Consider the following 24,937-nt stretch of genomic DNA (forward strand, 5'->3'; position numbering starts at 1 on the left):
ATTCTGTGCTTCAGTTTCCTTATCTTGACAACAGGTAACCCCATCTAGGCATCCTTACTGTGAGCATCACAGGAGAAAAGGCACAATGGCACTATATAAATATCAGCTAACTCAGGCCACAGGAAACTGCCACCTAGGTTTCTGGGGTGATAAGAGAAGTGGTCACAGGTGCAGTAAGCCTTTAACACAAGATGTTCCCTGATGAGGAATGGCCTCAGCCACAGCACACGCGGCGAGAAGAGCAAGGAAAAAGGTGTGGTCCAGGCAGAGCCATATGTCCCCCTCCTGCTGGTGCAGAAGAGCACCCTACCTATTCTAGTGTGGGAGGCTTCCCCATTCTTTTCTGGTGACAGCAGCAGCTCCTCCTCTACACATCACTTTGGCCTGGTGGGGTCTCATCAGAAATGGCCACCATGAGGCCCCACGCCCCAAGATCAGTGTCTGGCCATGATGCTCTAGTAATGTGTCTAGTATGCCACCGTGAGGCCTCCGAGGACTCCAGAGCCTCAGCAACAACAGGGGCAGCTTGGAAAGCAGCAGCAGCCACCTGCGAGTCCCCTTCGTTAGCAGCTCATTCTGGAAAACAGCATGACTACTCCTGCCCTCCGTATTCTCAGCCCCACAACTCCTCCCCTATCCCATGTGGTTCACATCAGTTCTGGTCACTGCCTTGTGGCTGGTCTACCCCAAGAGACTTCCCCTCTTGTCTACACTGCACAGACTGTGCAATGAGGGCACCATGGCACTCACTGGCAAGCATCCTTGGGAAACCAGGACTCAAATGATGTAGGGAAGTTACTGAAGGCGGTTAGTGCTGGGACTCGGAAGCTACAAGGATGTATCTCTCCAGAACCATCAGGTCAGGTGTAGGGAGGCAAGGGATGTTCCAATCTAGTGACAAGATCTTAGACTGAGGGAATGTCTTGTCCCCACTATGATTCCCCCTGAGTTCCTCCCTATCCTGTATCTTCCTTCAGCAGTTTAGGGCCCAGAGTGTGGCTGCCAGTCACCTAAAGCCATTGCATACACAGAGGCATCCTACAACCCACAGGGCAGTCTTTCTTGCTGTAAAATGGGGTCCCTATTCTGTCCCAGCACAGAGCTCGCTTTTCTTTTTTTTTGAGATGGAGTCTCGCCCTGTCACCCAGGCTGGAGTGCAATGGCGTAATCTCAGCTCATCACAACCTCCGCCTGCTGGGTTCAAGTTATTCTCCTGCCTCAGCCTCCTGAGTAGCTGGGATTACAGGTGCGCGCTACTACGCTGGGCTAATTTTTGTATGTTTAGTAGAGACAGGGTTTCACCATGTTGGACAGGCTGGTCTTGAACTCCCTACCTCAGGTGATCGACCCGCCTCAGCCTCCCAAAGTGCTGGGATTACAGGCATGAGCCACTGCGCCCAGCCAGAGCTTGCTTTTCAAGTCTCCGAGTCTTATGGCTCTCAATGGGAAATGATGAAGAACGTTGGGAAGCTAGGTGTGGCCTGTGGCCCACCCAAGATCAGCCTTGGAGAATGGACCCCTAGGCAGCTCCCCATAAAGGAAGGAGAGAAGGGAAGCCACCAGCAGAGTGGGCCAAGAAAGCAGATAGATGGGAATCGCTACTTCTACACAATCCATCATGGCGCTGCCTAATGCCAGGGTTGCTCCCTGGAACTTGGATGGTCCTGATGTCAGAGAAAAACAGTGAACTAATGGGAAAGATCTGGCTTCTTCGAAACTCTCATTTGCATTTCCCAAATACCTTAATCACCATGAGGTCAAACTATAAACCTAAACATGACCTAAGGAATGACTTCTAGAAATCTATATAGACACCTCCAGAAATCTCAAAAAATATATGCATGACGTTATTTGCTACAGCATTATTTTTACTAGTCAAAGGCTTCCAATACCTCAGATCCCTATCACCAGGGCACTTGTTAAATAAACTTATGGTGCACCCACACACTGGAGTACTGTGCAGCTCCAAAGGGACTAAACAAGAGCTCTAAGAACTGCGATGGAGTGATTTCCAGGATCCACTGTGAAGCAAAAGGAGCAAAGCGCAAACATATCTACTGTATGTTACCTAGGTAAGAAAGAAGGGTGGGGTATTAAGGAAGGACACACCATGAACTAATGAAATTGATTCCCTGCATGGGGTAGGGGGAACAATGTGAAGGTACAGGCATAGGAGTGAGACCTAGCTGAACATGCCTTAGTGTAATTCTGACTTCTGAATCATATAAATGTTTATATTACCCAAAATAAAATTCAAACTAAAAGTAACAAACCTTATTACACTTAATGCAAATAGAAACAAATGATTTTGGGCCAGGCATGGTGGCTTCAGCCTACAATCCCAGCACTTTGGGAGGCTGAGGTGGGAGGATTACTTGAGCCCAGGAGTCTGAGGCTGCAGTGAGCCATGACTACTACATCACTGCACGCCAGCCTGAGCGACAGAGCGAGACCCCGTCTCTCTCTCTTTTTTTTTTTTGAGACAGTCTTGCTAGAGTGCAATGGCAGGCGTGATCTTGGCTTACTACAACCTCTGACTCCCAAGTTCAAGTGATCCTCCTGCCTCAGCTTCCTGAGTAGCTGGGATTACGGATGCCTGCCACCATGCCCGGCTAATTTTTGTATTTTTAGCAGAGATGGGGTTTCACCATGCTGTCAAGGCTGGTCTTGAACTCCCAACCTCAGATGATCCACCCGCCTTGGCTTCCCAAAGTGCTGGGATTACAGGCATGAGCCACCATCCATGCCTGGCTGAGACTCTATTTAAAAAAAAAAAAAAAGAAACAAATTTAATTCTACACCAAACTGACAATATACTACAGAGAAAAGATTTATTTCAAATAACTTTTGACTACAGTGCTCTGAAAACCTGTAGTGGGACATATTCCAAGGCCAACAATAACACTCCAGGGGCAGTAAACACACTGGATTGGCTCCCAGGAGAGAGATGGGATTCTGCTTCTGGGGCATCTTGTGCCAGAAAGCCTGGGGAGTGCAAGAGAAAAACAGGGAGGGCCCGTGAGAGGCCTCTAGCAGTGGCCCAGGTGTGGTCCAGGGTGGGGGCAGTTGAGGATTTGGGGCTGGTCTAGGTGGTGAAGCAACAGAGCTCGCCGGTGGATGAGTGTGGGGGGTGAGGGGCAGGGGTGAGTCAGGGACCATGTCCAAAGCCTGGGGAGATGGTGCTGCCACTGACTGAGAAGGAAAAGACTGAGGGGCCGGCCGGGCGCGGTGGCTCCCGCCTGTAATCCCAGCACTTTGGGAGGCTGAGGCAGGTGGATCACCTGAGGTCTGGAGTTCAAGCCCAACCTGGCCAACATGGTGAAACCCTGTCTCTACTAAAAATACAAAAATGAGCCAGGCCTGGTGGCAGGTGCCTGTAGTCCCACCTATGCAGAAGGCTGAGGGAGGAGAATCGCCTGAACCCAGGAGGCAGAGGTCGCAGTGAACTGAGATCGCGCCACTGCACTCTAGCCTAGACAACAGAGTGAGACTCCGTCTGAAAAAAGGCAAAACAAAACAAAAAAAACCCACTGGAGCGGCAGGGGAGCAACACCCACAGCGAGTTATACCATCAAGGAGAGAAAACAATTCTTCAGCTACTCACTATAAAGGGTTTGGGAAACCCAGCTGTGATCAGATTCAGAGTTGGGCCTGAATGAACTGTTTGCTTGGGGGTTTTAAAGGCTTTTTATTGTGGTAAAACATACAAAACAGATTGGGTGTAGTGGCTTACACTTATAATCCCAGCACTTTGGGAGGCGAGACAGGTGGATCGCTTGAGCTCAGGAGTTTGAGACCAGCCTGGGCAACATAGCAAAACCCTGTCTCTATAAAAAACAAAAAACAAAAAACCCCACAAAAATTAGCTGGGCGTGGTAGTGTGTGCCTGTAATCCTAGCTACTCAGGAGGCTGAGGCAGGAGGATCACTTGAGCCTAGGACGTTGAGGCTGTAGTGAGCTGCTGATCATGCCACTGCACTCCAGCCTGGGCGAATTAACCAGACACATACAGACACATATATCTCAACTATATATATGTGTGTGTGTGTGTGTATATACGTGTATATATATATATACACAAAACAAAGTTTACCTTTTTAACTATTTCTAAGTGTACAATGAATGAACTTTTTTGTTTTTTTTTTTTTTGAGATGGAGTCTTGTTCTGTCACCCATGCTGGAGTGCAGTGGCGCAATCTTAGCTTACTGCATGCAGACTCTGCCTCCTGGGTTCAAGTGATTCTCCTGCCTCAGCCTCCTGAATAGCTAAGATTACAGATGCACGCCACCACGTCCAGCTAGTTTTTGTATTTTTAGTAGAGACGGGGTTTCGCCATGTTGGCCAGGCTGGGCTCGAGCTCCTCAGGTGATCTGCCTGCCTCGGCCTCCCAAAGTGTTGGGATTACAGGCGGGAGCCACCATGCCCGGCCCTAAATGAACTTTTAATAGCACTTAAGATGGGAAATAAAGGGTCTTTAACTCTACTGTAATATTCTAGTTCTTTCTAATTGAAATTACCTGAAGCAAATATATTCTGTGGAAAGGCACATGGGTGTTTGTTAATTTGCTGGCTGCTACTTTTATAATTAAAGACAAATTTCAAAAAACCTACAAAGAAGCCTGGATTCTGCCGGGTGTGGAGTGCAGGTAAAAATCATTAAAAACGTGGATGGAGCTGGAGTCCATCGTCTTCAGTGACACAGCTCAGACACAGAAAGTCAAATACCGTATGTTCTCACTTAGAAGCAGGAGCTGAATAGCATGTGCACATGGACAGAGTGAGGAATGGCAGACACTGGAGACTGGGAAATGGGAAAGGTGGGAGGTGGTGAGGGATGAGAAATTACTTAATGGGTACAATGTCCACTATTCAGGTGATGGCTACACTGAAAGCCCAGACTTCACCACTACACAATATATCCATGCAACAAAACTGCATTTGTATCCCTTAGATTTAACAAATAAAAAACAATGATAGAAAACAGGCACTCCAGATGAGTTTACCCTAGCCCAGAGGGCCTGCCCAGTCCCAGGGTGACCTGGGCATTTGCACACCCTCACTGGGCCTTCACTGCAGGACCAAGGGAGGGAGGCTGGGCTAGGGCGCCAGGTGACTCCCCAAGGCTGTCCCCCCGGGAGTTTATGGTGTTTGCTGAAACACAAACTTTTTCAAAGAAAACCTGCCAGGTGCGGTGGCTCATGCCTATAATCTCAGCACTTTGGGAGGCCGAGGTAGGCGGATCACCTGAGATCAGGAGTTCAAGACCCGCCTGGCCAACATGGTGAAACCCCATCTCTATTAAAAATACAAAAATTAGCCGGGCATGGTGGTGCACGCCTGTAATCCCAGCTACTCAGGAGGCTGAGGCAGGAGAATCATTTGAACCCAGGAGGCAGAGGTTGCAGTGAGCTGAAATCACGCCACTGCACTCCAGCCTGGGTGACAGAGTGAGACTCCATCTCAAAAACAAACAAACAAACAAACAAACAAAAAATCATACACCACTCTTCATCCTCCCTCTAATCAGAACCCTGCTCCCCCGCCCCCACACAATTTTGATTACGAGGAGAACTAAATACCTAGTTCACAAGTTCATGTATTTTAGAGTTGAAGTATCCTCAGAAAAACCACCTATTCAACTCTTGAGTGTTACAGATGGAAAAAAGGAAGTTCGACTAGACAGAGGAACTTGTCTGAGATCACCGTGAGTCACAAATACACGTCTGTTCACCAACTGCCTTGGCTCTGAGGTAGATCCTGCAGCATCCTTCCACCTCCAAGAGCTCACAGTTTGGAAGGGAGGACAAATAGGTAACAACAACATAGTTCCCGTCTCCCTTACCCCTGAAGAAAGCTTGTTCCAGGCACAGCGGAAGCACAGGGGTGTAGATAATGAATCAGGAGTGGGTGGGCTGTCAGGGCTTATGAATTCCACAGGCGGGACGGAGGGCTCAGAGCATGCCAGGCCAGATGGGCAGAGGTGGCACTATCAACATGGTTATAGCTCCTACCCTATCACCAGTGTGACGCCCCTCCCTAGAGGAAAAAGTGACCAATGATGCCCACCCTGTGTCACCAGAAGCTCTGGGCCTAACCCTGTCGCCCCCTTCCACCTTTTCATTTGGAGAACTTTCTGGTTCATCTGGAGAACTTTCATCTTTCAGGTTCAGTTAAGACGGCACTTCTAGACCGGGCGCAGTGGCTTATGCCTGTAATCCCAACACTTTAGGAGGCTGAGGTGGGCAGATCACTTGAGGCCAGGAGTTCAAGACCAGCCTGGCCAACATGGCAAAACTTTACCTCTACTAAAAGTACAAAACATTTACTAGGCATGGTGGTGTGCACCTGTGGTCCCAGCTACTCGGGGACTGAGGCATGAGAATCGCTTGAACCTGGGAGGCAGAGGCTGCAGTAAGCTGAGATCACGCCACTGCACTCCAGACCAGGCGATAGAACACGATTCCATTTCCAAAAAAAAAAAGGGGGGGCACTTCTTTTTTTTTTTTTTTTTGTTGAGACGGAGTCTCGCTCTGTCGCCCAGGCTGGAGTGCAGTGGCCAGATCTCAGCTCACGGCAAGCTCCGCCTCCCGGGTTTACGCCATTCTCCTGCCTCAGCCTCCCAAGTAGCTGGGACTACAGGTGCCCGCCACCTCGCCCGGCTAGTTTTTTTTTTTTTTTTTTTTTAGTAGAGATGGGGTTTCACCGTGTTAGCCAGGATGGTCTCGATTTCCTGACCTCGTGATCCGCCCGTCTCGGCCTCCAAAGTGCTGGGATTACAGGCTTGAGCCACCGCGCCCGGCCAAAAAAGGCACTTCTAAGACACCTTCCCCGCTCCTGCATCTCCTGCCTCCCTCCCTGCTCTGTAAGCCAGGGCACCCGAGCCCTCAGTGTACTTAGAACACCCCACTGTGCATGCCAACCCCCACCTCTCGGCTCAATGCATAACGCCAGGCACAGGTGCAACCCTTACTCAACGCATGCTGGATGAATAACCACAACATGGACGCAGCGCTCCACATGCTTCTTCTGATGGCTGGAGATCTTCGACCATAAGCTTCTAGCAAGGAGAGGCTAGCTCAGTGCTGAAAACAAGGTGGGCTCTGAAGTGGTGGATAAACAAATGATGAGTTTGGGAAGTATCAGTAGTCCGCTGGACACTGGTGACTTGGAGATGGCAGAAGATGAGGTGGAGGAAGTCACTGAGGAGGGCCTCAGTGCCCCAGGGACAGTAGCATGGAGGGTGGTTACACCAGGAGGATGGGTTGACTTCCAGCCATGTGGTGGTCAGGTATGCAGACACCTCTCCTGATGAAACAACTACAACTGCCGAACTCAGTATCTTACAGAAGCTGTTGAAGAAGCCACCCACAAGCTGACAAGAAAGGAAGGAATACACAGGCTGAGAGCAAAGGAAAGCACGGGGCCCTTTTCTATGGAGAAATCTGGCAGGCACCACCTTAACAAACGACCAAACTGAGCTCAGGCCCCTCAGTGCTGCTGAGATGAACCAGCATCACGAGTGGGAGACTGAAGCTTACCATGAGGAGACAGCAGGAAGAGTCCAGAGAGGGCATGCCATGCAACCACGGCCTGGACTCCTCAAGACGATGAGAGAAAACAAGGGGATGGGGAACATTTCTGATAAAGGAGACTGAAGGGATGACACAATGGAATACAACACACGGTCCTGGACTCTGCATTCCAGGTTCAAAGGCTCTAAAAAAGGCATTTATGGGGTATGTGGAAAAATGTAAGGTTCTGTGTTACCTCATTGCTAAACTTCCTGAGTGTCTTAACTGTACTGTCTGCTCTGAGGAAAGGCATGCTTAAACGTTTAGGAGTGAAACAGCACGAGGACTATGACTAACTCTCAAGTGATCAATGGGCTGGGGGACATACAGTGCCAATATGGTAACATGTTTAAAAGGAGGGAGATGACATCAATATAATCGAAAGCTGTGCCAACAGACAGTAATATTTTGAAGCAGGCAAGCTTTTAACAATTAAAGAGAATGCCTTCATATTACACAAAGACATTAAGAAAAAAAGCTGGAGGCTGGGCACAGAGGCTCATGCCTATAATCCCAGCACTTTGGGAGGCTGAGGTGGGTGGATCACGAGGTCAGTTTGAGGCCATCTTGATCAACATGGTGAAACCCCATCTCTACTAAAAATAAAAAATTACCCAGGCGTGGTGGCGTGCACAAAGGGACCATGGCGGGGCTGGTGGCGATGCCAACAGACCTCAGTATACTGTGGGGTTCTTTCAGCCAGAACTGTTCATGATTTCATCAGTGAGTTACAGTTACCACACAACCCAAGTGTGGAGTGATCCACCCCACCCCAGGTTTTCCTGCACAAAATCATGTTTTTATTATGTTATTTACAGAACACAAGATTTTTTCTAAGAATGCACACATCACACGTTGAAGCAGAAAGGCCTTTACAAAATCTTAAATATCTACAAAATATGAAGTAAGGCTCTTAAGAAATAAAATATTCAATGATTTTGCTGCTAGAATGCAAACATTAGATCAAATCCTTTATTTGATCTAGCAAAGGAAAATTAGAGTTGCAGGAATCTTATTTTCAGGCCAAACCATGACATCCCGAGGGGTCTGATGGCAGGAACTGCCTGCCTTTTCCTCATGAATGTGACTGCAGTGATCTTGTGAGAAAGGTCCGGAAGGCCCTGCACATTACAGGGATGCAAGCAACAGCTGGCAGGTGTGACCAGCCAGGCAACCGCAGTTGAGGAAAGACTACTCAATCCCTGAGGTTTTCAGAATTTACAAAAAGGCAAAAAAAGCCAGGTGAACAAGGCAGATGAAAGGTATTTCTCACTTGAATTGGAATCCAGCCCCCTCTCTGTCCCCTGGAGTGAGCTCCAAAGAAAACTCCAGAGCCCCAGCAATATCCCAACCTTTCATAAATTCACTCGTGCTCTCCACTTTCTGGAGACGGCATTTCTCAGCACCTTTCGCTTCCAGTTATCCCTGGCAAAAAGAGCTAAACTACCACTCGAGGCAGTTAACCTAAGGGCAGGGTGGTGGCTAAGGCTCCAGGTGAACGGTCTGGGACCAGAGGAAATAATTAGCCCCGCCTTGTACTGGCTGCTTCCATCCTAAAGTGTCATCCAGATGGTGCTTCCAATTCTTTCTACTTCCAGTATTAGGTGCAGAATTGCGGAATCAAGGAGGTTTCTCTGCATGAATCAATAAAGGCTACAGCACTTTGAGACACAAGCTTCAGCCCTTTAAAAATGTGAGAAATCAAACTGGCACAGGCAGAGTGTCTCAGTAATCTCCAGGGAGCAAGACAGAATGAGGTTCAGCTTGAAGGCTACAATGGTAGAGCCTGAGGTTCAGCTGCCCTGCTCTGAATTCACCGTCCATTTCTTAATCCTCCAGTTTTGAGAAGATGCGAGAAACCACTTATGTTTTGCTAAGCTTAAATAAAATGCAGTTCTTGCCAACCAAAAGCAGAACCCTTCCCAAATGCAGGCAACCATACGGCAAATCTCATCTTTATAGATGTGTAAAATGAAAACCTAAACACAAGCCCACCATATACAGGTTAAAAAATTCCTGCTGTGGAGAGCAGTTTCTCAAATGTTAAACATGGAGTTACCATATGACCCAGCAATTTTACTCCTAGCCGTGCACTCTCAAAACACCAAAACCAGGCCGGGCGTGGTGGCTCACGTCTGTAATCCCAGCACTTTGGGAGGCTGAGGTAGGTGGATTACCCGAGGTCAGGAGTTTGAGACCAGCCTGGCCGACATGGTGAAACCACGTCTCTACTAAAAATACAAAAAAAAAAAAAAAATTAGCCGGGCATGGTGGTTGAGTGCCTGTAGTCCCAGCTACTCGGGAGGCTGAGGCAGGAGAACTGCTTGAACCTGGGAGGTGGAGGTCGCAGTGAGCAGAGATCGCGCCACTGTAATCCAGCTGGGTGACAAGCAAGACCTTGTCTCAAAAAAACAAAATGAACAAACAAAAAAAAACCAAAACCAGTAACCAAACAGATATCGGTACACCAATGTTCATGGCCACACAGTTTATAATAGCCAAATGGTAGGGGCAACCCAAATATACATTCCCAAGGGATGGATGGATGATCAAAACCTCATTATCTATAGGATGTAATATTATTCAGCCTCAAAAAGAAAAGAAATTCTAACTCATGCTACAATGCAGATGAACCTTGAGGACATTATGCTCAGTGAAAGAGGCCAGACACAAAAGGCCACATAGTGCATAATTCCATTTATAGGAAATGTCCAGAATAGGCAAATCCATAGAGACAGGAAGTGGATTAGTTGTTGCCAGGGGCTGCGGGTAATAAGAGGTGACTGCTACTGTGTCTGGGGTTTCTTTTGGGTGCTGAAAATGTTCTGAATGACACAGAGGCAATGGTTGCACAACTCTGTGAATGTACTAAAAGTCACTGAATCGCACACTTTATTTTTAAACAGTTTTTTCTGTGAGCCTATGAATTATATTGAAGAATGAATTGTACACTTTAAATGAGTAAATTTCATGGTATGTGAATATCTAAATTAAAAAAAAAAAAAAAACATTAAAACAGCAGCTGACCACCAATTACTCTAAATCATAAAGACACGTTTTGTGATGCCTGGCCAGTGCTCAGAGCCCACACAGCTGTCTCAGAGCAAGTCTATCTGGCTGTGGCACAGAGCCCCGGTAGATAGATGGGCTGTCCATCTGAGGAAGAGGCCAATGTGGGGACCAATCCAACCTGAATGTGAAACTCTGAAGCCCAGGACACAGTAGCCATGACAATCAGAAAGGAATTTAGTTCAAGAAGTTTAATGAGTAGGCATTTAGCCAAGTGGAAGGCTGTTGGCTATTCTGAGGGCATTTGATCATTTTTTAAAAAATCATGGTAAAATACACGTAACATAAAATTACCATTAATAGCATTTAGTACATTCACAATGTCATGCAAACATCACCACTATCTAGTTCCAGAACATTTTCATAACTTCCAAAGACAACCCTTTACTCATTAAGCAGTTGCTCCCCACTCCCACTCCTCTCAGCCCCTGGTAACCACTAATCTATTTGTCTCCACAAATCTGCCTATTGTCGACACTTATATCATATAAGTGGAATAATACCCTCCCCCGGAAAGCCTGTCTTTTAGAAAATGATTTTCATTTAAAAAGGCTTTTTTTTTTTCCTGCTTAGCACAGGCTCATACCTGTAATCTTAGGAAGGCAGAGGCAGGAGGAATGCTTGGGCTCAGGAGTTCAAGATCTGCCCTGGGCAACACAGTGAGACCCCGTTACTCACAAAAAGGGGGGGGAAGACCAAAAAAAAAAAAAAAATCCCAAAACAAAACAACAAAAAAGGTTTTTTAGGGAGACAGGGTCTCGCTATGCTGCCCAGGCTGGGCTCAAGCGATCCTCCTGCCTCAAGCTCTCAAGTAGCTGGGACTACAGATGCGCCACCACGCCCAACTTAGAAGCATGCATTTTTTCAGATTTCACCATTCCCTGGTAACTTCTCCAATGATTCCCCTCACATCTTTGCCTCTATATTCTAGCAGGGTTCTCACGCTGATCCTACACACAGTGGTTAGAGATTCACCAGGCCAAACTCACCTCCAGTTCAAGTACCTAGTTCTTAAGGTCCAAGTGGCCTGTTTCCATAGACACTGACACTGTGCATGACTTTTCTGTCCTCAGTGACACGTTCCCACAGCTGCTGGTTTTCCCCATTTCTTGTTAATAATGTTTTTTTTCTTACCTTGCATACTTCATGTAAACAAGTTTCACAGACTTTTAACAAAGTGTTGGCTGCTTTTATTGAAGAAGAGAAAATCTGCCAAAATAAATTTTCATCATGAAGGCAACACATTTTGGGGAACAAAAAAGGGCAGAAAGGAGATCTCTTTTACTGGAGAACTCTGCTTAAGGACTGGCTCATTTGATCCAAACATCTCATCAGTAACTTGGAGTGAGTGCCCTTGTTTTCGTCATCTTGCGTCTCACTAGTGTACGTCAGTCCACATTAGCCTGACTGATATACTTGGTTCGTAATGCTGACATCTGAGCCCCGTGTTTATTTCACCTTGATTCTACTGAAATGACCAACGAAATGCAAAACAGGAGGAAGCATCTCTATCAATGCCTTCAGAGGAACTGCTGTAGAATGTGGTGCGGCTGGGATCCATGTGAGAGAAGCAGCGCTCACATGATTCCACCACAGTTAAACACATGGGCAAAGGAGGACCTGCTGGAGGTATGAGGATTCTGTAGCAGAGCCGGAGTAAATCTGCAAGATCAGAGAAACTGGGCCTAAGAGCCAGACTGGCAGAAGTGTGGTTTGCCGGTGGCAAATAGAAGGACCTGAACCACCAGTGCCCTAGGTGGAGAGGTCAGTGACAGGCTGGCCAGGTTTTCCTGGGCACTGCTGGGATAGAGAGAGACACTGATATAGAGGAGATTCTACTTGTCTCAAGAATCTGCCAGCAGCACCCTGGGTCCCCACCCTGATTCCAGCTGCCAAAGGGGAAGCAGCAGGGACTGAAGCTCCATCTCATAAACAACTCTAGGGACTGGGGATCAAACAAGTATCAACAAATTAGTAACTGTCCTGTGTACAAATACAAATTAGGTGGAAACACAATGACTGAACACCATCATTCCAGTCAAGATCCCAACTGGAGGCTGGGCGCGGTGGGTCACACCTGTAATCCCAGCACTTTGGGAGGCTGAGGCGGGCAGATCATGAGGTCAGGAGTTTGAGACCAGCCTGACCAACACAGTGAAACCCCGTCTCTACTAAAACTACAAAAAAAATTTAGCCAAGTGTGGTGGTGGGCGCCTGTAGTCCCAGCTACTTGGGAGGCTGAGGCAGGAGAATTGCTGGAACCCAGGAAGCTGCGATTGCAGTGAGCCAAGATTGTGCCACTGTACTCCAGCATGGGCAACACAGTGAGACTGTATCTCAAAAAAAAGAAAAGGAAAAAAAAGAAAAAAGATCCCAACTGGATTTTCTTTGGAATCTGACATTTACCTAGAATATGTATCTGCGGACAGTCAGAAGTAGTCTGTGTGTGTGAGGGGTGGGGAGGATGGCTTCCTTCTGGTAGCCACTGCTCTAGGGAGCATTTCTCACCATCGTGTCACAAAGCACACGACAGGAGCACTCTCACATGGATTAGGGAATTAGATGCAGACCTCCTGCACAACTGCCTTCTTCCAATCCTAGTAAGATAAGACACACAAGAAAGGCGGGGAAGGGGAGTGTGAAGGAAGACTTCAGCAAACACAGGAAAGGGGTGTGATTCAAAGCAGTCTGAGACAAGACTCCAGAGGACAACGCAGCAGCAAAGCCAGGCTCCTGCCCCGTCCCCAGAAACCACCCTAGGGAGCAGGCAACACCCTGGGAATTTGCAGCCAGTAAGCTGGAGAGAAGCAACCAAGTGTGAGTCCTTCACTTTTTTGTTTTAGACCCAGAAACTCCATCTGGGAGGTGGAGGAGAAATGGCGAAGTGCCCAGTGAGCCAGCCCAGCTCTGTGGGAAGCAACTGCTCTTAGGTATACACAGATTATGGAACCACCCAGAGACTGAGGTGCCCCTATCCCCATGGAAATGGTACACACATCCCTCATGCAGTGAGAGTGAGCCTTAGTATAAGACATCCAACACAGTTCTTAGAACAAAGAGAAGAATCCAGATAGGGCTGAAGACTACATGGCTGCAGCTCCCTCCAGCGTGCACATTCTCTCGAATACAAGATAACAAGCCTGCACACGATAGCTCAGAGGGGAAAACAGCGAGGGAGGATGCCAAGAAACCGGGAAGAGAGAGCCAAGAATTCCTCCACTGTCTCAAAGCAAACAGAACGACTATGCAGAGCCATCCAAGCCTGAGCCAAGATGAAAAGAAGCGACATGTAACTATGCAAACATATGATGGCCAAAAGAAAAAAAAGAGGCCCAGGGAGGGAGATGGCACGGGAAAGGCAAAGTCTCCCACTAAGAAGAGAACACACAAGGAAGGGAAAAAAAATTCCCTACAACTTCATAAGAACATGTTCCTAATAAAAGACTTCAAAGATGGGATGATAAAACAGAATAAGATGAAAAGACAAATTTCCAACCTAGAGAAACTGCAGACCAAAACACATCATTATGAAACTAATAAATACATTGAAAAACAGCCAGAAACAGAATATACATAACTGAAAATCAAATTAGACAAAGTAAATGCAGATGAAAAAGACAAAGTTAAAGCAATTAGGGCAAAGCTAATAGCATTGGAAGAGAGACAAAGACAATCCCACATAAGGAATTTGTGTCCCTGAAGTACAGAACTCAACAAATGGAACAGAAGATGCTGTCAAAGATCCATAAGAGAGCTGACCTGAAACAGCAACGACTACATCTGCAGTTTGAAAGAATACACCATGTTCCCAGGACAATTTGATAAAGAATGCTCAATAGCAAGACAGACTCTAGTAACCTACTCAACTTCAAGGATAAAGAAAGCATTCTTCAGGCACCTTGGGATTCTTCCAAGGGGGAAACATGAGAAGACCAGACATAATGTCTACAAAGTTCTGAGGCAGCTTAGCGCAGTGGTGGTGGGGCAGAGGTCAGAGGTAAATTCAGAGAGATGGACAGGGGCCAAAGCCTTCTGAGAAGATGAAATCTGAACACAGATCTGAAGGAAGTGTGTGGTGAGGGAACAGGTCAAGTAAAGAGGGGTCCAGCCAATAAGGAGCAGTAAGAGCCAAGGCTCTGACTCTAGCACACATTTTGGCAAGTTCCAGGAAGAGCAAGAGCAGTGGGAGCCAGGTGAGCAAGGGAGAGAATGGTAGAGAATGAGCTCAAATAGGCAGGGAGAGATCACGTTCCATGTGGCTGCTGAGGCAGGCCCGGTTACACAATTTGTGGAGCCTGGTGCAAAATGAAAATGCAGGGCCTCTAGTTCAAAAATTAAGAATTCTGGCCGGGCGCGGTGGCTCAAGCCTGTAATCCCAGCACTTTGGAGGCCGAGACGGGCGCATCACGAGGTCAGGAGATCAAGACCATCCTGGCTAACACAGTGAAACCCCGTCTCTACTAAAAATACAAAAAACTAGCCGGGCGAGGTGGCGGGCGCCTGTAGTCCCAGCTACTCGGAGGCTGAGGCAGGAGAATGGCGTAAACCCGGGAGGCGGAGCTTGCAGTGAGCTGAGATCCGGCCACTGCACTCCAGCCTGGGCGACAGAGCGAGACTCTGTCTCAACAACAACAACAACAACAACAACAACAACAACAAAAAAAAGAATTCTGAGATGGTGACAGTAGAGTAATAAACCAAGCCTGGGTTTCAGCAAACTCTGGGCAGTTACACAGGCCCATGAAGCTGGCTCTGCTTTCAAGTAATGGACTTTGGGTTTTATTCTGAGAGGGTGTTTCTCAAGGGAGTAACCTGATCTAATGAACATTCTTCAAAGAGCCCATCTGAGGCTGAGCACAGAGGTGTGTGCCTGTAATCCTGTATTTTGGGAGGCCAAGGCAGGAGGATTGCTTGAGCCCAGGAGTTCGAGACCAGCCAGGGCAACACAGGGAGACCCCAGTCTCTACAAAAAATATAAAACTTAGCCAGGTGTGGTGGTGCATACCCGTAGTCTCAGTTACTTGAGAGGCTGAGGTGGGAGGCCTGCTTGAGCCCAGGAGGTTGAGGCTGCAGTGAGCCGTGACTGTGCCATTGCATTCCAGCCTGGGTGACAAAGGGAGACCTTATCTCAAAAAAAAAAAAAGGAAAAGATCCATTCTAACTATGGGAAGATGTAGAGTAGAAGGAGCGGGGCAGGAGGGCGCAAGATGCCACAGAGGGGCTCTGCAGAAGCAGATGTTGGGTCACGGTTTGGGGTGTAAGATGTTTATCAGGAACTGACATCCATAAAGGGAGGTGGGAAGAAGTCAAAGAGAGAGACCTTAGGTAAGGAGGCTCTTGCAGCTGAGGCCAGCTGAAGGAACAGCGGACAGTGCCTGCTAACTGGAGTGTCCACAGGGGATCCAGAGAGAAGAGTGACCTCCGGGTCTGCCACGTGAGACTACTGTAGAGTCTAGGCAGGGATGCAGGGGGCTGGTCTAGGTGCCATCCCTGAAGGGCATGTGCACTAGGACAGGAAAAGGGCGACAGATCCAGGACTCTGACTTCCGTATCTCATGTTTTTGATACTGAGGTATTTAGTTTTCTAGAGGCCTAAAGGGCAGCTGGATGTATGAGTCTGTAGTTCAAGGGAGAGGTCTGAAGAGCCAGGCAAGTGGGTGAGGGCATGCTGAATAAGTTGTAAACAACCCTCCCCTTGCTATTTGGAGTTGTGATGAGGAGAAAGAATCAGCAGAGGAAACAGAGAAAGAGGACAGTGCAGAGAAGGAAGATCAGACATATCTGTCAAGATTATTGGTGGCACTCAACAGAAACCAACTCTAGCTGATTTATGCAGACAAGGACTGATGAAAAGCTATTGAAGATGCATGTGGTGATGGTTGCACAATATAAATGTGCTCAATACCACAGAATCGTACACTTAAAATGGTTAAGGCAGTACTTTTTATCTTTTGTTACTCTACCGCAATTTTTAAAACTAGGGGGAAAAGGTTACTGGGTGATGAGAGAATCCCTAGAGTGTTGGAGGAACAGGTTTGAGTCCATTTGGCCAGGAACAATACTCCAAATCCTTCTGCCAAGCCAGTCCAAGTAGCCAGTACTGCCTTTGCGACCCTGCAAGGCAGCAGCACTGGCCACTGGCACTATGGCCTAGGAGCTCGTCTTTCCTGCAGCCCCAATGCCAAGAGACAAGGCTCTCCTGCCTGGCCCTGCTCCTCCTAGCATGTGAGTCTGACTGGCAGAGGCCAAGGTACATACCTACACCCTCATGTAGAACTCAGGTACTTTCTTTCTGTAAAGGGCCAGATAGCATTTTCCACCTGTGGGCCAGACAGTATCTGTCACAACCAGCCTACCTGCTGTTGTACAGGAGAGCAGTCTTGGACAATGCACAAAGGACGAGGTGGAACTGGGTCCTGGTAAAGCTTCATTTACGAAAATAGGCAGTGGGCTGGACTTGGCCCTTGAAATACCGTTTGCCAACTGCTGCCCTGACCGGAAGGGAAGCTAGGCAAATAAGCATCTGACATTTGCAGTGACTACAATCAGAGGTCGCCTGACCTCCTATCAAACTCGTGAGGTGAGAATTCTCCCAGACCCAGAGGGGGTTCAAGATGGGAGGGGAGATGGCCCCCTACAGAGTATGAGGTACCAGAAGAGACATAAGGAAAGGGCTGAGAAGGAGTGACAGCCACCAATGACTGATAAGATATTTCACAGAATGTGGGAAAGCAAGCGTTCATGGAGCAAGCTGAGCAAGGAGCAGCAGGCAAGGAAGAGGGCCCATGAGTGGAGAGAACTCTTAAGAGAGTTTGGCTAAAAGGAGAAAGACTGAGCAGGAGCCGAGAAGGTATGAGCTGAAGGGAGCTCAGTTACGACGGCAAATTCTAAAACAAGTTCGTCTGGTGACGGGCACAGTTCACAAGAGGAGGGAAGACCAACGGAGTCCCAGGGGCGTCAAACAGTGGTTGACACTGAAACGCTACAAAGACAGTAAGTCCTCATTACAGGCAGAGCTGTCTAAGTTAGAACTCTGTGGGGGAGGGGTTTCCAGTGATGACCAACTGCAGGCTACAACAGGGAATGAGTGGCAGAAGAGATGGAGGGAGCCAGGCACTAGGAGGGCTGTCTACATGCGTATGTGTGCTGGAGTCAGGAACTGGCATGGAGTCCTCAATAGCAGAGGACTGACTGGGGCAGTGGCAAGCCCACAACAGGGCTCTGTGGGCCCAAAGGCTGAGTGTCGCAGCCCCTATGCCATGCCTGGAGGTACATGGGATCAGAGACTGCTGAGGACTTGGCAGGAGGCACAGGCGTGGAGAAGCAGGGCCTAACCCAGGTGTGTGTGTGACGTGGCAGGGAGGGGGTGGTGGTGGTTAGGAAAGGCTCTTTGGGGAAGAGATACTCACTGGGTCTTCAAGGATACGCAGGACAAGGCAAGGCCACAGGGGAGGGAAAGGAGAAGAGAAGGGGACTTGCACAGGGGAGCCAATGACAAAGGCCAGGAGTGCAAGAAACATAGTACCTGGGAGGAACTACAAGCAGTCCTGGACTTCTGAAGGCTATGTCCATGAGAAAAGCGGCAGCAACAGAAGGGACCACAAAGAGAGGCAGGAGCCACATGAGGGGCCCTGATGTCACTTGAACACAGGGTGCCACTCTTGGGTTTAAAGCAGGAGAATGAGATTGACGATAGGGATTGTGTGGAAGAAAGACAGGTAGAGGAAAGATCCTAAGTGATCACAGGAGTCCTAGGGCAAGATGAGGGATTGAACCAGGACAGCAGTAGAAGAGATGAAAGAAGACAGAAGAGGGACAAACAGTTAAAGGAACAATTTGTGGGGCTTGGTGGCTCCCCTGGACGTGGGCAGTGAAGGGCAGGGGCCTGTTGGGTTTCCAGCTTGGGTGACTGGTATGGCTATCAACTGTGACAGAAAACAGCAGACATGGCATTTGTCTATTTGGTCTTCTGATCTATCTACCTTATCTTGAAGGAGATGGGGGTGGTAGGGCGGGCAGTGGGTTGAGAAGAATGGAAGGGAGAAAGAGGGCAGACATCTCTCAAATGTTTGCACAGTAAAATCTGACTAAAAGGCACATACGCCCCACAAGCCTTTTTCTTTTTTTTCCCCCCAAGAAGCAAAACCGTTTTATTTCCATAGTAGTTTCCTTTTAGTGCTCTCTGTCGCCACCTAACGGACGGCCTGGTGGAAGAGGCTCAAGAGGTAGCAGCCTAGCCTACTCAACGGCAGAGGAGTTAAACTCACCCAGGCAGGGAGAACAGGACTGCACCTGGGTGGGGGAGGACAAAAAGAGGCCCAGCTGCTTCTGGAAGATCATCGGGAGTCTCTTCTGGAAACCAGGGGCTCTTGGAGCTAAAACAGACGTCCATTCATTAATAATACCTACTTCAACAACTTAAGATCGTGGTTCAGCAGATGCACATCAACCTTGACTGGTCTGCGCTCCCCAATCGGGTATAATATTGAGGCATATTGAGGGAACAATCCTGTAGATACATGAAATTGTTTGGTGGGACAAAAATTGTGGGGCACTTAAGCCTAGCTGAACTCAGTTCAAGTTCTAGCATTTAACACACCACCTCTAAGTTTACGTGTACTTTATGAGTGCAGGAATGCAACAAAAAAAATCCAGTGTAAAGTCCTGGCCCTCAGGGCAAAGCAAGGGAACTACAACTCTTGCATGCGAACTGCCTTCCTCCCACAGATGTGACATATCACAAATCTCATTCACTGAACAAGTGTCACACCAGAGGTGACAAGAGGGGAACATGCCATAATAGGTAACTTTCCTGTCACACGAGACTGCTTGGAGAACAGGATACAGAGCCCAGCATAGGAGACGGGAACAAAATGATGAGGGTCAAGGACCACACCTGGTTTAACTCCCAGAAGAGTTTTAGTCAGTAAAGAGCTGCAAGAAGGAAACCACACTCCGCAAGAGGCCACGAAGATAAACGCTTGCATCTGATTAAGTTTTCACCTGAAGAGTGTGGGTAAGGACAAGCCTGCCTTGTTGGGTAGTACAGATTCAGTGAATGAGCCCTCAGATGCTGCTGGATCCTGTGATCAAACAGACAGCAGCTTCTCAGGAACCACTGCATATGAGGTTAGGGTGAGGGAGGGACCCAATGGAGATCTAATCCCAGAGGTTTGATCACAGGGGCTGATGAATGAGAGGTGGAGATCGGAACATATGCCTTTTTTTTTTTTTTTTTTTTTTTTGAGACGGGTCTCGCTGTGTCACCCAGGCTGGAGTGCGGTGGCACCATCTCGGCTCACTGCAACCTCTGCCCCCCAGGTTCAAGCGATTCTCCTGCCTCAGTCTCCCGAGTAGCTGGGATTACAGGCACCTGCCACTGCACCTGGCTAATTTTTCTATTTTTAGTAGAGACAGGGTTTCACCATCTTGGCCAGGCTGGTCTTGAACTCCTGACCTCATGATCCACCCGCCAAGGCCTTCCAAAATGTGGGGATTACAGGCATGAGCCACTGCACCCGGCCAGCCACTCTTTTTTTTGAGATGGAGTTTCGCTCTTGTTGCCCAGGCTGGAGTGCAATGACACGATCTTGGCTCACTGCAACCTCTGTCTCCTGGTTCAAGTGATTCTCCTGGCTCAGCCCTCCCGAGGAGCTGGGATTACAGGCAGGCACCACCATGCACAGCTAATTTTGCATTTTTGTAGAGATGGAGTTTCTCTATGTTGGTCAGGCTGGTCTCGAACTCCCGACCTCAGGGGATCTGCCCGCCTTGGCCTCCCAAAGTGCTGGATTACAGGCATGAGCCACCATGCCCAGCCCAAGCCACTCTTTTGGAAAGCTCAGCAGAGAAGATGCATGAGGTAATACGATGGAACGTTACGTGACCTTTAAAGGGATGTTTATTATAGCTTTTCATAACATGGGTGTATTAGTCTGCTCAGGCTATAACAAAATAGTATAGACCTGGGGCGGGGGGAGGGCTACTCAACTGAAATTTCTCACAGTTCTGGAGGCTAGAAGTCCAAGATCAAGGTGTCAACACATTCAGCCCCTGGTGAGGGCTCTCTTCCTGGCTTGGAGATGGCTACCTTCTCACTGCATACTCACATAGTGGAGAAAGCAAGCTCTCTGCTGTCTCTTGTCATAAGGAGACCCACCTTCCCTCCTGATTTCATCTAAACCTAACCGCCTCCCAAAGACCCCATCTCCAAATAACATCACATTGGAGGTTTGAGCTTCAACACTGGAATTATGGGGGACACAAACATTCAATCCATAATAGTACTGACGTTTATGTTTTAATGTTAAGTGATAAAGCACGGCACAGCAGCACACACACGGTGTGATGCCGATCTGTTTTTTTTTTTTTAGATAGGGTCTCACTCTGTTGCCTGGACTGTACTGCAGTGACGTGATCACACCTCACTGCAACCTCAACCTCCAGGTTCAAGCAATCCTCCCACCTCAGCCTCCCAAAGTGCTGGGATTATAGGCATGAACCACCATGCCTGGCCTCCAATTTGTATTTAATGCCACTGAACTGTATATTTATAAATGGTAAATTTTAGGTGATGTGTATTTTACCACAGTTTTTTAAAAAGTCTAAGAGAAGGCAAGAAAGGAGAAGAAAAATTTAAAAGAACAGAAAATATGGAAAAATAGAATGCACAAAATAATATGCTATAAATAAATCTAAATGCATCAGAAATCAAATAGATGTTAAAGGACAAAACAGACAGAATGGATTTTTTTAAAAAATCTAGCTATTAGGCTGGGTGCGGTAGCTCAAGCCTGTAATCCCAGCACTTTGGGAGGCCGAGACGGCGGATCACGAGGTCAGGAGGTCGAGACCATCCTGGCTAACACGGTGAACCCCGTCTCTACTAAAAAATACAAAAAACTAGCCAGCCGGGGTGGCGGGCGCCTGCAGTCCCAGCTACTTGGGAGGCTGAGGCAGGAGAATGGCGTAAACCCGGGAGGCGGAGCTTGCAGTGAGCTGAGATCCGGCCACTGCACTCCAGCCCGGGCCACAGAGCGAGACTCCCTCTCAAAAAAAAAAAAAAAATCTAGCTATTAGCCAGGCATGGTGGCTCACGTCTGTAATTCCAAAATTTTGGGAGGCTGAGGTGGGTGGATCACCTGAGGTGAGGAGTTTGAGACCAGCCTGGCCAACATGGTGAAACCACATCTCTACTAAAAATACAAAATTAGCCGGGCATGGTGGCGCATGCCTGTAGTCCCAGCTACTCAGGAGGCTGCGGCAGGAGAATTGTTTTGAATCCAGGAGGTGGAGGTTGCAGTGAGCTGAGATCACGCCATTGCACTGCAGCCTGGGAGACAAGAGCAAAACTCCGTCTCAAAAAATAAAAAAAATTCTAGCTATCTGACATTTCAAAAGCTCTACATACCAAAGACACAGAAAGGAAGAAAATAAAAACTGGGATGGGCGGGCGTGGTGGCTCACACCTGTTATCCCAACACTTTTGGAGGCCAAGGCTGGTGAACTGCTTGAGCCCAGGAGTTTGAGACAGCCTGGGCAACACGGCAAAACCCTGTCTCTACTAAAAATACAAAAACCTGGCCAGGCGTGCTGGTGTAAGCTTGTACTCTCAGCTACTCAGGAGGCTGAGGTGGGAGGACCACTTGAGCCCAGGAGGCAGAGGTTGCAGTGAGCTGCGATTGCACCACTGCACTCCAGACTGGGTGACAGAGGGAGACCCTGTCTCAAAAAAAGAAAAAAAAAAAGGTAAAATAAATAAAATAAATAAATAATAATTAAAAAATAAATTATTAGTATGGTCACTTCATAATACCAAAGGGTTCAATACACCAGGAATGTGAAACTGTATCTAAAATTGAAAACGTGGCCTAAAAATAAATAATAAAATGAAAATTACCAAACTCTGTGGAGAAACTGATGTGTCTATCACTACAGCAGATTTTAACACATATCCCATCAGTTGACAAATCAAGTAAACAAAATGACAGTAAGAAGAGAAAATACTTTCACAATAAAAGGATAAAACAGAGGTAATGAATATATGTAGAATCCTGCACCCATGCTTGACGGTGACATATTCTGTCCAACTGCAAGAACTGGTGTCACACAGACCAAGTTCTTTGACCATAGTGCCATTTAGTTAGAAGTTGATTTTTTCTTTTTTTTTTGAGACGGAGTCTCGCTCTTGTTGCCCAGGCTGGATGGAGTACATCGGTGCGATCTCAGCTCACTGTGACCACTGCCTCCCGGTTCAAGTGATTCTCCTGCCTCAGCCTCCCGAGTAGCTGGAACTACAGGTGTGTGCCACCATGCCCGGCTCATTTTGTATTTTTAGTAGAGACAAGGTTTCACCATGTTGGCCAGGCTGGTCTCGAACTCCTGACCTCAGGTGATCCGCCTGCTTCGGCCTCCCAAAGTGCTGGGATTACAGGCGTGAGCCACCTCGTGTGGTCAATTTTTTTCTTTTAGAGCAAATGGGGGGAAAAAAAACCAAAACCCAAAGCCATGTGCTTGGAAATTGAAAAAAACATTTTAAAGTAATTTGTGAGTGGAAGGAAGAAACAAAGAAATTTTTAAAATCCTTGGGCTAACTTCAAGTGACAATACTATCAGAACTTGCTAGATACAGTTGAAGTAGTTCCAGAGGGTTAGCCTTAATGCTTACATTTGAAAAAAGGGTAGAAAATCAATGACCCACATTTATAATTTAAGAAGTTAGGGCCGGGCGTAGTGGCTCATGCCTGTAATCCAGCACTTTGGGAGGCCGAGGGTGGTGGATCACCTGAGGTCAGGAGTTTGAGACCAGCCTGGTCAACATGCCAAAACCCCATCTCTACTAAAAATACAAAAAATTAGCCGGATGTGGGGCAAATGCCTGTAAATCCCAGCTACTCAGGAGGTTGAGGCACGAGAGAATCACTTGAACCTGGGAGGTGGAGGTTACAGTGAGCTGAGATCGTGCTACTACACTCCAGCCTGGGCGACAGAGCAAGACTCTCTCTCTCAAAACAAAAAACAAACAAACAAAAAACAGAGAATGTACTCTAAGACCATAGAAAAAATAATAAAGATAAAAGCAAAAGCAGAATTTAATGAACTAGAAAAGAGACACAGAGTAATACAGGCAATAATGCCTACGTGTTTGCTTCTTGTAAGACCAATGAACCTGATGAACTTTTACCAAGACAAGGAAAAATGGGAGAAGGTACAAGTAAACACAAACACTAGGAATGAAAAAGCAGACATAATTACAGATGTTGCAAAGGTACAAAAAACTATAATATGAACAACTTTATGCTAGTCAGACAAAATGGACAAATTCTTAGAAAAAAAATTTAACAGCTTACAGTAGCCCAAGCAGGTGCAGGGAAAATAAAAATAGGTTTAGATGTGTCTGTGTGTGCATAGAACACCTCAAAAGACACAGACAAGACCCTGGATGCAGCTGTTCCCTGAAGACAGGAGTAGGCAGCTGGGAGACCAGGGCAGCAGGGACACTCAGACCTTGCATCACTCTGAAGTTTGCACTTCCTGAATTGTGAAGCATGCACATGTGTCACTTATGCAACAGTGAATCCAAACGTGCCTGTATACAGGAAAGGCCTCACCTGGCTGCGCCGTGGAGGCTGGCCTGGCGTGTGGAGCAGGCAGAACATTAGCAAGCTACTGAGCAGGTGCAGGTATGAACATCGCTGACGCTGGCTCTTTGCTTTCTTTTTAATCTTGACAAATTTGGTAGGTGAAAAGGCATCATTTTTGTTTTCGTTTGCATCACTTTGATTACCAGCAGGCAGAACTCTTTTCCTATCTTCATTGGCCATCTGTATCTCTTCTTTTATGAATTTCCTGTTCATAGTCTTTGTTCATTAGTGGTGACTAGTGGTAAGTTAGCAATAAGAACTGTTTGCATTCAAGTCTAGACTGAGAAGGAAATTAAAAAATCTGCCCATGTATTCTCACAATAAATGACTACTGACTAGCCTGAGATAATTGTACCCACTGCCCAGTCAGAGGCATTAAGCCCAGGATGATTCACTTCAGACTTGTCCCTGACCTTCCTCATACTCTGTCCAGAAGGGCCCCTTGAACTGCTATGGTACTCCTAAATCACTATCCCATTACCCAAATGATGGAGAGCCAACCAAAAGCTTAGACCAGAACACTTTCCCAAATTATCTCCCAATACCTTCACAATGATCACTTTATATACAATCTCACTGAATGCTCAGCAACACATGTGAGCAATGTTTAACTGAGGGCAACACTGAGGCTCAAAGAGGGCAAGTACTTGATT

The 24,937-nt window shown here is 47.4% G+C and overlaps 1 protein-coding gene across 6 annotated transcripts in view; it reads right to left on the bottom strand.

Annotated features, from left to right (window-relative positions):
* MECP2 (methyl-CpG binding protein 2) overlaps positions 1–24,937 on the bottom strand; it is a 77,537-nt gene that overhangs the window by 11,134 nt on the left and 41,466 nt on the right. For 2 of the 6 annotated variants that reach the window (XM_033178094.1, XM_033178165.1), the window contains one exon: positions 24,252–24,564. The exons of 1 other annotated variant lie outside the window; for it this stretch is intronic. Coding sequence is in view for 1 of the 5 variants with exons in the window: in XM_033177943.1 (XP_033033834.1) it covers positions 18,909–19,016 (108 nt within the window). In the remaining 4 variants the exon portion in view is untranslated. Of the gene's footprint in view, positions 1–6,971; positions 8,087–18,908; positions 19,017–24,251; positions 24,565–24,937 lie in introns of those variants that run through there. 3 more of the 6 variants (XM_033177943.1, XM_033178241.1, XM_033178331.1) reach the window with 3 other exon arrangements.

The sequence above is a fragment of the Trachypithecus francoisi genome, unplaced genomic scaffold (assembly GCF_009764315.1).
Source record: "Trachypithecus francoisi isolate TF-2019V2 unplaced genomic scaffold, Tfra_2.0 Contig00133, whole genome shotgun sequence".
Taxonomy (NCBI): domain Eukaryota; kingdom Metazoa; phylum Chordata; class Mammalia; order Primates; family Cercopithecidae; genus Trachypithecus; species Trachypithecus francoisi.